Source organism: Thalia democratica, chromosome 7 (genome assembly GCF_965202585.1).
Source record: "Thalia democratica chromosome 7, ktThaDemo2.hap1.1, whole genome shotgun sequence".
Lineage (NCBI taxonomy): Eukaryota > Metazoa > Chordata > Thaliacea > Salpida > Salpidae > Thalia > Thalia democratica.
Window position 1 is genome coordinate 45,058,776 of NC_139171.1, and position 14,660 is coordinate 45,073,435.

At 24.8% G+C, this 14,660-nt stretch overlaps 1 protein-coding gene across 2 annotated transcripts; it reads left to right on the forward strand.

The window, feature by feature from the left end:
- Window positions 1-318: 318 nt before the first annotated feature.
- LOC145840622 (uncharacterized protein F13E9.13, mitochondrial-like) lies at window positions 319-14,397 on the forward strand. Of its 2 annotated transcripts, XM_082947937.1 has the most exons (7): window positions 319-429; window positions 3,899-3,981; window positions 5,762-5,948; window positions 7,088-7,238; window positions 7,858-7,985; window positions 8,254-8,359; window positions 14,189-14,242. In XM_082947937.1, exons 1-6 carry the CDS (start codon window positions 351-353, stop codon window positions 8,343-8,345), a joined length of 720 nt encoding a protein of 239 aa, XP_082804063.1. In that variant the 5' UTR covers window positions 319-350; the 3' UTR covers window positions 8,346-8,359; window positions 14,189-14,242. The 2 variants fall into 2 exon arrangements, with proteins under 2 accessions (XP_082804063.1, XP_082804062.1); XM_082947936.1 differs by lacking the exon at window positions 8,254-8,359 and having other exon boundaries at window positions 14,189-14,397.
- The last annotated feature ends 263 nt before the right edge of the window (window positions 14,398-14,660 follow it).

Here is a 14,660-nt window from a genome sequence, read left to right on the forward strand (position 1 = left end):
CACGTTGCATAATTTACATCCATTTTCTAAACTTTATTTGTTTTTCGTTCTATATATATATATATATTTATTTATTTATATAAACAACTTAAATAGATTAAAGTAAAAATTTTTATATTATATCCATATAAACTAATTTAAATTGAAATAATTGATCATAATTGATTATACGAAAATTAAACCTAAAATATAAAAAATTACTTCATCCATTATTTAAAGAACTTTGTTTGCAGTACTTTGCATTACAAGTACTCTTCATATCGTTAACTGAAAATGAAGTTTTTATTGCATGTAATAACAACTAGCCTTATTAATTTTTAGTTAAGCTGATTTTTCTTTTTACATATAAGATGAGTTCGAAATTCAAAGAAATATTTAAAACAAACAGAAATGTTGTTATTGCCATGTTGCATGTACCAGCATTACCAGGTAAAGCACCTTAGAACTTACTGACTTTTTTTTTACTAGACTTAAACTTTGTTTTAATGTTCTGAATTGACCGTACAATAAAAGTACTACCTAGTTATAACTTTTTTTCTAATGATTTGTTTTGTATTTTATAAATATAACTAATGAGCTTATATTTAATGTTTTGAACTGACCGTATAACAAAAGTACTACCTAAATATATATTTTTTCTGATAGTTTCTTTAGTTAGATATATTAAAAGTGCAACTAATAAGCTCAATTTAAGAAAGGCTACACTTGAGTTTTTAGCTAAAAATAATTTTACAGTCAGTACATAACACAAAAACACTCATTAATTTAAGATGATTTGAAGAAATTTTCATGGTAACAAATTTTGATATTTTAAAACAACACCAATGCAAAAAATGGAAACCAAAAATGATATCCTAAAGACTTCAGCTGGAAAGTTTTTTACATGTAGAAATTTCACAAAAAACACATTGTGCAGAATTTAAGGCGATTTAAAGAAAGTTTCACAGAAGAACTTACTGATTTTATTTAAGTTTATCAATTTTTTTTTAGAAAATAATATGTTGAGTACTAAGAAACAAACTATGCGTTTTCAGCTGTATCAGTATCAATATTATATATATTTGTTTGAACAAAACTCTCTTTTTTATACAACTGGTTCACAAATCTATTAAATTATACCTGCTATTCAAATCGCTTCAACAAATAAAATATAATTTAAAGTGAACGTATAATAAACTAAAGGTTTCAAACTATTAGATATCTTTCTGAGTTTTTTTTTTTTTTTAACTGCTATACAATTGAACCTGATTTACAATTCACAAACACAATACCATCATACTTTTAAGCAATTGTTCTGCTCAAATAAGTTTTTCTTCGTTTTTTATACAGTAAGACAGAGTTTCCACACATTCAGGGTATTTTAATAATTTGAAATTCAAAGGATAACTAAAGATAGCTCAAAAAAACTAAGAATACTTTAAATTTTGTTTTTAAACTCAGACTGACTCAGGATAACTTTTTTTAAATGAAAACTCAGGATTATTTTAGGTTTCTTAAATAACCTTAGGACAAATTTGTTCTAGGTTTTGAATTATATTTAGTCGATTTAGTTTCAATATTGTTATTATTTATTAAGCGACAACAAAGCAACCCAACTTGATCGCAAACTTCTGAATCATAAGAGTATATTTGCGATTAAAACTTATAAAACTCTAGTTTAAAATTGTGTTTGACTTTTTCGTCGATTTTAGAGTTTTGTTTACATTTTGTTGCTACTTGGTTTAAAAAAAGTTATATATAATTTTAGTTTTTATAACTTTTTTTAGATAATTTTTCATTAATTTTACAGTTTTGTTGATGTGTTGTTGATACTTGATTTAAATGATTTTGTTAATATGCAACATCATAGTTTTGTTTATACTTTTATGCATGATTAAATTTTAAGTTTTCTTACATAAAGAAAAATTGCTAAGTAAAACTTACTGTTTTATTATACTTGACAAGGTCGGAATTTTTACCCACTGAAACCGGGTAATAAAAAAAATTATTAGTTTGCACACTTTTTTTTATATTTAAGTATTCTCTTTACTTTACAGTATATTGAGCAAAAAAAAATTAGTTAACAGTAAGTTAAAATAAATAACTAAAATATTACAATATAAACTTTAAAACAATTTTTTTTATCTCAACAACAGAATATTAACCACTTCAACCCTTAAAATAACACGTTTTTTACATTAAATGACAACTAAAATAAGTGCTTTGCAAGCAACCTCACTTACAAAGCTTTAACTAAAACAGACAACACAACAAAAGTTTACGTATGCTCGACTAGTAAAAAAATTAAAAATAAGTACTGAAATCACAAAAAAAGATTTAACAACAAAAAAAAAGATACACCACAGAGTTACCAAACTATATTATAAGTTTAAAAGAAACTTAAAAAAACACTCTAGAACTAGATATAAGAACTAAAACTACATCAAAAATGTTTAGACTTGTAGATTATACAAGTTAAAGAATTTTAAGACAGTAAAAAATAGGAAGAGAAACATCAATAAAAATAATGAAAGAGAGAAAAAAATCGTACCTACACAACTAAAACATTTACTTTAAAAGAATTATTTTCAAATATATAACAAATATCATTACTTGTACATTTAGTTTTCGAAAAAAGTTAGTTTTGACTAATCAGTTTTTTTTTACTTTATCATTTTAAAGTGTTTATTTGTACAAAATGTTGTCAGAAACATAAAAAAGTAGTTGTATAAATATATAATTAGTACTGTTTTTTGTTTGATTATTGTCGCAGTGCTTCCATAACTGATGTTGCAGAAATAAATGTTTTATAATTAAAAGAATCCGATACTCCTAACAATTGTTTCAGTGCTTATTGCACTAATTGTCAAAGGAAAATAAAGTTCAGTTTATTTAGTGAAATGTTACAAAATTTACAAAAATTAACAGGTATTAGAAAAAATAATTTAGTTAGTAGATCTTTGAAAGAGCAAGTGTACAAATGTTTTATGCCAAAGACTTCTGTATTTCTTTTTTGAATTTTTACCTAAGTAAATTTTTTAGTTAAAAAACATTCAAAAACTGCTTTGCATCACGTTTATCATTGTTTCCAAAGTTGGTTTCTGTTAACAAACCATTAAATAAAGTGTTTCAATTCTTAAAACAAAACAGTTAGAAAAAGATCTTTTGTTTATTTAAAACACTTTCAACTCTGCTAAATTAAATAGAAATAATCATAATTAATTTAAAATTTTCTGACAACTGTTATGATGCTATTTGCACCATATATCAACAAAGCAAAGTAAAGTGAAGTTTATTAGGTGAAATCTTACAAATTTTACAAGTTATGACGTATTAAACAAAGTCAATGTAGCAAGTCAACTATTAAATTTTAATGTACAATCCTTGTACACTTTTTGCTTTGTTTGCTCAAATTTTAAATAATTGGTTTTGTATTTTCTGAAAAATGTAAGACTTCACCTAATACACTTCACTTAATTTACTTTTATAATTGGTGCTATTAGTACCGAAACAATAATCAGAAAATTCTAAAATAATTGTTTTTGTTTAAAATATGTTTAGCTCTGTAAAAGTAAATTGCATTGAAACACTCTGAAAATAGTCAACCTGAAAAAAACAAAATAGTATTTATAGATAAATAGACTTAAATTTAGCTGATCAAAGTTATTCCAAAATACTAAGTTTAAGTTTCAAAAATTGAATTTAAGATTTAAACTTACTTTTAGACTAATCAATACTTTATTAAGCAGACACTTTATAGTTATTTATAACAATTAATGTTCCTTTTTATACGGTCGTTTTGAAGTCAATCGACTTTTTTTTAAAAACAAATTCACGAAAATATATATTGCTGCAAGAATGACTATTTACTTTTTTTGGTTTACTTTTAATTTATTTTAATTTAGTTTTATGTTTTAAGGTTGTCCTAAAAACAAACTTCCATTCAATAAAATTAGGGATCATGTCCTGTATGAAGCTGATATACTTGCTAACTGTGGAGTCGTAAGTTTAAGTCTTGTTATACTTTGACAATATAACTTAGAGAACTGTATTTTTTAATTTTCTGTTAATAGTTAGAGTTTATAACTTGTAAAAAATGTCATTTGATTTTATTTAAAAATATTAAATTTTAAATTTGTTTTTTATTATTAATCATTACAGTATACTTTATGAATTCTTAATTGTTTCTGTTATCAATTAGTAATAATTTTTTTAATATATTCTGTTCTGATCATTAGTTGAAAAGTTTAAATCAAGTTTACTTGTAGGCTAAACTATTTTATCTTTTCTAATTCTGTTATTTCTTGCTACTATTCTCAAAACTTTTTTAGCAAACCATTAATGAACTTGTTAAACATGTGTTTATTTTTAATAACTTTAAGACTTCTTTTCTATAGATGCTGTTAATCGATGAAAATTTTCTAGCACAATCGTAAAATAAGTGATTTCTTTTTTAACAAAGTTTAAAACACGTCTGTATGTTTTTTTACATCTTTGTTAAACATTTTTGTTCCGTTTCTTGTTTTAATCTTCTTACTAACCTATTAACTTACAATTTATCTGTTTTATTTTAAAACATAACAAGACAACATGTTTAACTAGTATAATCTATTGTAAGTTTTTATGTAAAAGTATTGATGCATTACATAAAGAAACGTTTTAAAATAAACTGTTATAAAAACTAAACATATAAGAAGTTTCAAAAAGAAATTATTGAAGTTTTATGAAAGACCGACTTTTTTACTAATTTTAAAAACTCTATGCTTATCTTATAAACCTTCTAATTTCTATAAAACTAACTAACGAATTTCACTAAATATGTTTTTATTTAATAGTTTACAACAAGGGTGGTGGTATTAAATGTTTACATTAGCTTTAAAAAAAAATTACTTTTAGTTGCTGAAATTTTGGTAGATTAAACTAAAGTTTGCGCTAGTTATAATCATAGTTTTGAATTTATATGTTTTTCTGCAACAACTATTTCGAAAAGTTTTGTTGCGAATACACCGAGATCTAAACAAAATTAACAAAATTGATTATAAATACAGATCATAAAGAATATTTATACCAAGGATACTTGAAAACAAATCTAAGACGTTTAAATTAGAAGCGTGGGCAACTTTTTTAACGGTGGTCCTGATATAACACAAAAAAATATTTTGCGGGCTTTGTACTTTTAAGAAATTATTAAATGAAAATGTATAAGACTTTTTTTTTAATAAATTTATTGAAATATTCATTTATTAATTAATAATTAATTTTATAATTAAATAAAATTAAAATTCTTTTTTTTTTTAATCATCCCTATACTCACACATGATATATTAGTCAAACTAAGAACACATTTTAAAAGATTTGTTATTAAAAAGCTGAATTTTATTTCATTTGCACAAGATGTTTCAAGTTGAAAATATGTTGAGGGCAAAAGACTTCTAATCTTCTTTTTTAGATCGCTTTCTTTAGGCTGAGCGACTGCTACAATGCCCTCCACGCTTCATATTAAAATAAAGCTTTATAAAATTAATTAATTTTTAATTAAAAAATTAACATAGCTTTTTATGCTTTACATTTAATTATAAATTAAGAGTACATAACGTACTTCTTACTTATGTTAAAAACGTATTTTTATGCTTTGTTAATAATGTACCAAAAATCATTCTATTCAAAAAACGGTTTACAAAACAAATTTTGAAAACACTCAGTCTCCAAAACCCCAATTTAAACCGATTCACTAATCAGATAGCTTGATTTTATTGTTTTATCTACATTAAAGCCCTTTTAGAACTCAATGATGATTGAAAATATGCATGATATTCCATACATAAAAAGTCCAAACATCGGTCCAGAAATTGTTGCATCAATGGCATCGTTAGCTACAGCATTAAACAAAAACTATAGCGAAATACCGCTTGGGGTACAAATACTCACAGCTGGAAGTAAAGAAGCTATTGCAGTTGCAAAAGTTGCAGGTATACTTTATTTAAAATGTTCATTTTTTTATACATTTAAACTTTGTTACATACTTATGTATTTAAAAAAAATATTCCCTAAACTACTTACAAAGTGTTTTTTTTTTACTTTTATTTAGTTAGCTTTTAAAGATTAATTTACAGAACACATAAAAACTATCCAAAAATTCCTGAATAAGTTTACAAACTCAAAAAAAAGTTAATTTTAATTATTGCATTATATAAATGTAAAATCTTAGCAAATTGTATTTAATTTAAGAATATAATTACATTAGATATACTACTCTAAAAGTACTTTATTAAATTTAAACAAAATATTTAAGTATGAAACATAGTTTGAAAAATTTTAAAGGTCTTCAAATAAACAAAAAACTTATTTACCACTCTATAAAACACGATCAAACAAAAAGCTTTAGTTCTGTTTTGTACTTTTACTTCTGGATTGTAGTAATTTTAGTTTTTACTCTTTTACTTTTAAAAGCCAATAATTTCTATGCTTAAAATAGGTTTTCTGAATAAAGATAACATTACTTAAACTTTAGTAAAGTTTATTTGTATAATTTAATTTAAAAACACAATACACGACACAGTGTATAATTTTTCTTTAATAAAACTTTATTTAAAATAAAACATTCTTAAACTTGGTACTTTATTTTTTGTAATGCTATTCGCTAAAAAATACACTGAGTACTAAATAAAATATATTAAATATATAAAGTTATTAAGATATTAGAAAGAGTAGAAAAACGCTTATTAAAAACGGTGTTCTTAAAACACTTTTGAGTGCAAAATTCATAATGAAATGCTAATTTTTCATAAACCTACTCGCGGATTTACTTATAATAAGGTTACCTACAGAATCACAAGCTTAATCTCCTCTATTCTAAAATAAAAATTTTTGTGGTTACAATTCTTTATAGTATTTTGTGTTGTTTTTGTAACATACAAATTTAAAAATATTACATATAAAAACTGCTTGATGCCTAAGTTTAAACTAAAACTTAAAATAAGTGCATTTAAAACAAATTAAAATGTTAGTGTATTAATAATTAGTCTATCTATTCTAAAAGAAATTATTACACCACTAATGCGTTTTATATATTTTTTTTTTCAAAATGCTACCCTACACAAAAACACAGGATTACGCTATATAAGATGTGAAGGATATACATTTTCACATATTGGAGATGAAGGCTGGATTGACTCTTGTGCAGGAGAATTATTGAGATATAGAAAACAAATTGAGGCTGAAAATGTTTGTGTGTTTACAGACATTAAAAAAAAACATAGGTAGGTATCCAATATTGATATAATGTATATAGTACATTTTAGTTTAGTTAGTTTTAATTGAATGTATTGTATTTTATATATAGGAAAAAAATATTTTTACATTTATTATAGTTAGATTTGGTGGTTTTTTTTAAATATTTGTTTACATGGTTTATTAGTTATTTAAAAATTAACGTTGGACAATATAAGAATTAACACCTGATGAGCTGTTAATACTGTGAGATATTTGTAGTGAGTAATATTAGTAAACACAAGCTGTTTAACAATTTATTAAATTTTAATAATTTGTTTTTATTGAAAACTAGTGTACAACTTAACTTTTATTAGGATGAAAATGATCATAATAGATAAACTACTATAGCCGTCTTTTTCAAAGCACTTTTATATGTTACGTAAAACATTAGTCAAGTAACAAAAACTCGACATTTTTTTTTATGAAAACTTAATAATTTTAGTTGAATAGTATTTTAAAAAAAGTCTTACTTATTGTCTATTAGCGAACTTGTAAAAAAAAAGTATTCAAACTAATACTTGTTTACACTATTTTAACAAATTGCTGCACGATTAATAAAATCTTACCACTTAAGTCAAGGCTTATGTCCATGATTGTTTTTTACAGTTCTCATGCAATTACTTCTGATGTTAGTTTAGCTGAAACTGCGGAGTTAACATCATTTTTTATGTCCGATGGACTTATAATAACTGGAAACAAAACTGGAAGTCCTGCTAGTTTAAGAGATGTAAAAGGTAAGCATTTGACATATGCAGACAGGAGCGAATGTTGGTGTGGAATACTGACAAATCTCCTCCATGTACAAAAATAAAGACTTTTCAAGTTTAAATACGTATATTATATATTTAAAAATTTTTATACAAAACTAATGTTTGAAAACTTTTGTTTTACAATGAGGCACGAAGCAGATATTTTCTTCTCAAAAATTTATGTAAACTAGCATGTATGATATGTGTTACCTTTAGATAGTTATAAGCTATAATTAATTCACAAACATTTTAGTGAACCATAACAATGCTGAAAGTTTCCACAGTTCTTTAATTTTTTACATATCACATAAAAAACGTTTGGCTTCTAGTTTACGTACTGATTAGCATTGTTCATTTTGGTTAGTTTCTCTTAGTTTAAAAATCTATTTTAAACTTTTCTTTTACATTTAGCTAAGTTACTTATTATTTTATTTATCTCCAATCAAAAGCTAAATGTATCCTTTCTGACTTTAATCTAAAGTATTTTTTTAACCTAAAGGGATGTTTGTTTTCAAATGAGCAATTGCTCTTTTCTTTAAACATATTTACAGTACATGCAAGCAGTGAATAACTTTCATTTAGTATTTAACATTTTTAAACTAAACTTGTCATTATTATACTAAAGACTACATGAATAAAAAGAAATAGTACAGTTACCCAATAAAAAAGTACTAAAGATGTTTTACAATAAACACTAGTAAGTTCAAATAAACTTTAGACCTAAACAATTAATTGACGGCAAGCTCTACTATACCGTCTGAAAATGCACGTGCTTTTATTTTTCTTCAAATAGCGATCACCTGAAATATTTCGTAGTTTTAAAATCCTTTACACCACAAGATCTTTGTAGGCCTTAGTGAGATACTTTATCCGTTTCAACGAGCAAGCATTGGCAAGCAAATCGCTTTCTATGGTTACCTTCATAAATCTTTTCTGATTTATTCAAAAACCTTTTACCTGCAAGCGTCATTTTCTAGCCGATGGTGCTGAAGTTTAATACCCTGCTAAAATTCACAACATTCTTCATCAGAAAAAAAAATTAACCAAGTTTTTACCAGGCATTTTAGTTTACCAAGAGCAAAAATTAAAGTACTACTTTTTATGGAATTTATATAAACTCTTTGGGTTCATTAATAGTATTGTTTAATTTTTCAGTTCAATAAACTTAGTTTTTGGACTAAATAAAACGTGCAATAGTTTTAAGCAGATTAGCACAGTTTAGGACTTTTGATAACTTTTTACTTTAGAAATTACAATAAAAGTTCTCGACTTGATAATAGGGAGAAAATTACTTTAATTTTTTTTTATTTTGTTGTCAAAACAATGTTTCAATCGTTTGAAATAATTCAAACAAAATCCTCAGTTGAATAATAAAATCTGTATTATGTTATTTTTTTCAAATATAAACATGCAAAAAGACATTAGGCTAAACTTGAAATAAAACTGGCATTTATGTGTAATTACACGTAACTAAACCCTATAAAAAAGTAAATACTGAAATTAGGTACATTAACAACAATTCCAATCGTCCTAAAATTATCAAAAAAACCTACCAGCAATATTAGAAAATACACTGATTAAATCATCTAAAATCAAAAAAAAAATGACGACAATATATGCACATACCAAAACGCGTTAGACAAATCAAATTTTAAACACACTAACTTGTACGGAAGATTTTAACAAACAAAAAAAGAAAAGAAACAAATCAAGAAAAGTGTTTTTTTTTTAATCCGCAATTTTGCGAGTCAGTAAAGACAAATGTATGAAAAATATTTTATGAACTAATAAATAAGCATTTTAAAGATAACAGCAGTCTGAACAGTTAAATTAGTAAATACAATTGAAAATTGTCGTATAGTTGCATGAATAATATAAAGAATATAATACAGTATGGCACAATAAAAAAACTTTAAATAATATAGAAAAAACTGAAAATACTAATACAGAAACAAAAGAGATGATTTTGCAATTGCAGAAATTAAAACCAATGTCCACTTAAAAATAAATACCTCACCAAGAACGTAACTTATAAAGCTACGGTGACCACAAAAAAACATAAATAAAACAATACTTTGGAAGAACTGGGAAGCTTTTGAAACAAGAGGGTAGATATTTAAAAGTCCACAAGGAAAACGGCTCTGAACTGTCGAAACATATTTTGAAATTAAAAAAGAATAATACTAATTTAAACATTAACTGGAAAATTTTACATTGCATCAGAGAAATAAGGAATCCACAGAGAACCTGCATTAACTGTACCAATGAGAAGATAGAAATAGCGAACGCTGACGGGGGAACTTCATTAAATAAAAGGAACGTGTTGATATGTTTGTGTGTTCATTTAAAAAAGCTTTATTTTTAAACTGAAAAATTTGATAAATGCATTCCTATTTCAACTTGTATAAACAAATACTAAAAAAAAATATGATATTAACCAAAAACTTATAATACTATTACATTTTTTAAGCAAAACTTATAATTACGTCACCATATAATAATTGAATATTTTTAAGGCGTTAAAGTAGTGTAAATCATCCTAAAGTTTTAGTTACAAGAGTTTTGTTCTTTTTACCAATTTTACAAGCCTACTAATTGTAAGTATGTTATATAATTTAAACTTTTAACTTTATGATAATTTAGTGTAAATTTAGTTATATACAATGATTTTTAAATATCTAGTTTAAAATATTTACGTCATGAAGAGTTAATTGTAAAATTCTGTTTAAAAGTTTGTAATTAGAGTTAAGTTATACCTTGCTAATTTGAAGTTATTTTTAAGACAAAATTGTTAAAATGAAAACATTTAAAATAGTATAAATTTTACTTAAAACTATATTAAAAAGTACATTACAAAAAACGACAATAATAACACTAAAAACACGCTATTTATAAAGTTTTAAGTTGTAGAAATCTCGTTGTTTACAAATTTTCGGCTCGCGAGTTCTAATAAACAATGATTCTAGAACTGAGAGATGGTAAGAGTTTCTCGCTCTGGATAAAAGTTTCAATATTCTAACCAATTAGTTATGCTGAGAGCTTCTCAGCACAACTATTTTTATTCATGAGGTGTTCATGGAGGGATGATTGTTCACCTTTTGGCTTAACGTCGTCATTAAAAAAAAAACCTTCTTAGCTTTTTCCTGAATGCTGCTCACGCCTGACGTAGAAATGCTGAAATGTTCGACCTACGTAGTCATTTCCGCAATTACAGTTAAATATGTACAGTACAGCTCTTAATTCATGGGTAGGAGTGACTTTTTTTACAATTCCGTTGAACCGGTCAACCGAAATTATTACTTAAATATACGCGGACCTGGCAATTAACTGACTTAACGCGCTTATTATAACAATATCGATGACGGTTACTTAAGCTAAAGTCGATTTATCAAATGTATACTAAAGTTATACTACTATTTAAACTTAGCCTAGTTAAGTAGTAAGATTCTTAGAATGCTTAAACTACTAGTATAAAGAAATCGAGTCTCAAAACAAAAAGGTGAATTTACAATTGAATAAAAGTACGGCAAAAATACAACAACTGTACTAAAAACACAACACAAAATAAGCTACTTTGACTAAAAAGTCGAGATGAAAACAGTCGCATACATAACTCTATACATATCATAAATAAATCACGGCGGCTGTTAGCGCAACTAAAGCGTGAACGACTAAAATGCAAACAGCAACTAACCAGCTAAGGCTTATATCAGAATAGTCTTTCTAAAAACTGATAATAATATAGTGTATATTTAGTTATATACAATAGTTTTGAAATGTCTAGCTAAAAATAGTTACGTCATAAACTATAAAAGTCTGTTTAAATGGTATACTATCAAAATCGACCAACGATCAAAATCCACCCGATTTTTTTTCTTTATTTATTTATCTATTTTATGTATATTTTGCTTCTTTTTTCATTATCACTGTTACCCCTAACCTGACCCTCGATCGGTAAGCGGTTCTCTAATTTTACTGGGTGGATTTTGATCGGGTGGATTCTGAACGCAGGTGGATTTTAATCGCGTGTGGATTTTGAATGTGTCTCGTTTAAAAGGTTAAATTAGAGTTAAGTTATACTTTGCTGATTAGAAGTTATTTATAAGACAAAATTGTTAAAGCAAAAACATTTAAAATAGTAGAAATTTAACTTGAAATTATATTAAAAAGTACAGCACAAAAAACGACAACTAAAGTTGCTTGATGAACTCAAAAACTCTTGTCGAAAGATACAACACCAAACCATTCAAATGTTTTTATTTAAACAATTTTGTCTTAAAAATAACTTTAAACTAGCAAAGTATAGCGTAACTCTAATTTAAAACTTTTAAACAGATTTTTACCCTTAACTCTTTATGTCGCAACCTTATAATATTATAAAGTAGCTTATATTTTTCAAACCTTAGCATGAATTCACCTGTTAATAGTATGGTTTTGCTAAATTGAGTTTTAAACTATAAGTTTTATTGTGTTTGTTTTCAATCATACATGCCAGTTTTATTTCAAGTATAACCTAATGTCTTTTTGCATGTTTATATTTTAAAAAGTACAGACTGTGTTATTCAACTGAGGATTTCGTTTGAATTGTTTATAACAAGAAAAACATTGTTTTGACAATAAAATTTTTTAAAATAAAGCAATTTTAGACTTGATTTATCAGACCAAACCACATTAGTATATCCGTGGCAGGCTTTAGAGTTGAAAAACTGCAAATAAAGTTTAGGTATTTAGGCAGAGGCTTGTCAAAACTTCTAGATCCAGAAAAGTTAATTGACTTTTTATAAAACTTCGTTTTTTATGGTTTGAAATAATACTACCATTGTCAATTTATGTCAGAAAATGTATTGTTCGCCACAAGTGACTTTATATTTTGCAACTACTTTAGTTTTGGTACTTACACATTTCTTGTTTCTTTCAAAACTTTATAGAATAACAACAAAGCGACGATTTTAACTATCGCGAGATGGTACGGTACGTATAATTTATCAACTATTAGTTATATAACTTAATATATAAAATATCATTTTTTGATTTATTGTGAAATAATAAGTTATTTATTGTCTATAAAAAGCTAAGTTGTTTGTTTTTTATGCTTAGCTTATTCAAGTTTTAAATCAAGGAGTAGCATATAAAACTTGCTGTAAATTTCAGAAAGTTTAAGTTATACCATTTTTTTTCATTAAGTTAAAAAAAAAATAAGAATTGAGTTTAAGTATACATAGTAATTTTTTGTTACCACTTACCATTTTAAAGTTGTCATACTTTACTTGTAGTACATGATTCATATAAAGTAAAACATACTCAAAAGACATATTTAATACTAGTTTTTGCATTATTTTTTTTTCATTTTTCTTAAATTTGTTTTAGTACTTTCGTAGTAAGGCTCATCAGAAATTGTACATTACTATGTTAGAATGGATAGAAATTGAAATAAAATCGTACTGTAGTTTAAAGTTTTAGAATATAAAATGACGTAATAATCGAATATTAAAAATTAACTAAATCCTTATGTTGTATAGATTTGGTACACTAATAATTCTCGTTAGATTAAAAACATGCATACAGCATAAGCATTTAGTTAATTTTTAACATTCAATTATAACGTTATTTTATATTTTAAAACTTTAAACTACAGTATGATTTTATTTAAATTTCTATTCATTACAACATAGTAAGACACAAATTCTGTCAAGCCTTACTACGAAAGTACTAAAATAAATTTAAGAAAATTAAATGTCTTTTGTTATATTCTTTAAATAAGTTATGCACCGGAAAAAAGCTGTTCAAGCATTAATTTTTATAGTACACTATTTATGTATAAAAATTTTTGTATTGTTAGTTTAATTTTAACTTTTAAACTAATTCAATAAACTCATAACTAATAATGCTTTATATGTTTAATATAGAATTTTTAAGCTATACACGCTGATTTTTATATTTTAAAACTAACTATAAATACAAGTTTTTATGAGGTTTACTTCTTTCATACCATAAAACACATACTAAATAAACAAAGTTCATGATATCTTTTCTACAGAAAAAAATTATATATAATCATATAAACTGTATATCAAAGTTTTTCATTAAAAAAAAATAGTTTAGTTTTAATACAGACTAAATTATTTGGTCTTAAAATTACTTTTTTAGTTCTTTTTTTCATAGTTCTTCTTTTTAATAATATTTTTCAGAAGTATCAGAGTCTGTTGATTTACCAATTATAATAGGTAGTGGTGTAACTGATGACAACTTATCTGATTATAAAGACATGAAAACAGTTTCAGGATTTATCATCGGTTCTCACTTTAAAACAAATTCTGTTTGGTCAAACAATATAGAAAAAAAACAAGTTGATAAGTTTATGAAAAAAATAAGAGAACTTCAAAACTAAATTTTTCTAGAGAATCCAAAACTTAAATTAAAAAAGTTAAATTTATGATTTCTTTCAAATTATTAACTTCATTTAAACATAAAATTTTACTATTTAATTTAAAAATAATAACGATTCTAAAAAAATAATCACAGTTGACGTTTCAAATATTTTAATACAACTTTTTAAAACTTAGTTTGTTTAAAAAATGTAAACGTAGAAATAAATACTTTTATTAATAAATAAATAGTTCTTTTTTAATTTATTTATATTTTATTTGGTTTTTGCATCTC

Excerpts from the sequence above, each read along its gene's own strand:
- LOC145840622 (XM_082947936.1), top strand. The coding sequence starts at position 351 with ATGAGTTCGAAATTCAAAGAAATATTTAAAACAAACAGAAATGTTGTT. Across the intron at positions 430-3,898 it reads GCATGTACCAGCATTACCAG|GTTGTCCTAAAAACAAACTT; the intron begins GTAAAGCACCTT and ends TTATGTTTTAAG. Across the intron at positions 5,949-7,087 it reads TGCAGTTGCAAAAGTTGCAG|GATTACGCTATATAAGATGT; the intron begins GTATACTTTATT and ends ACAAAAACACAG.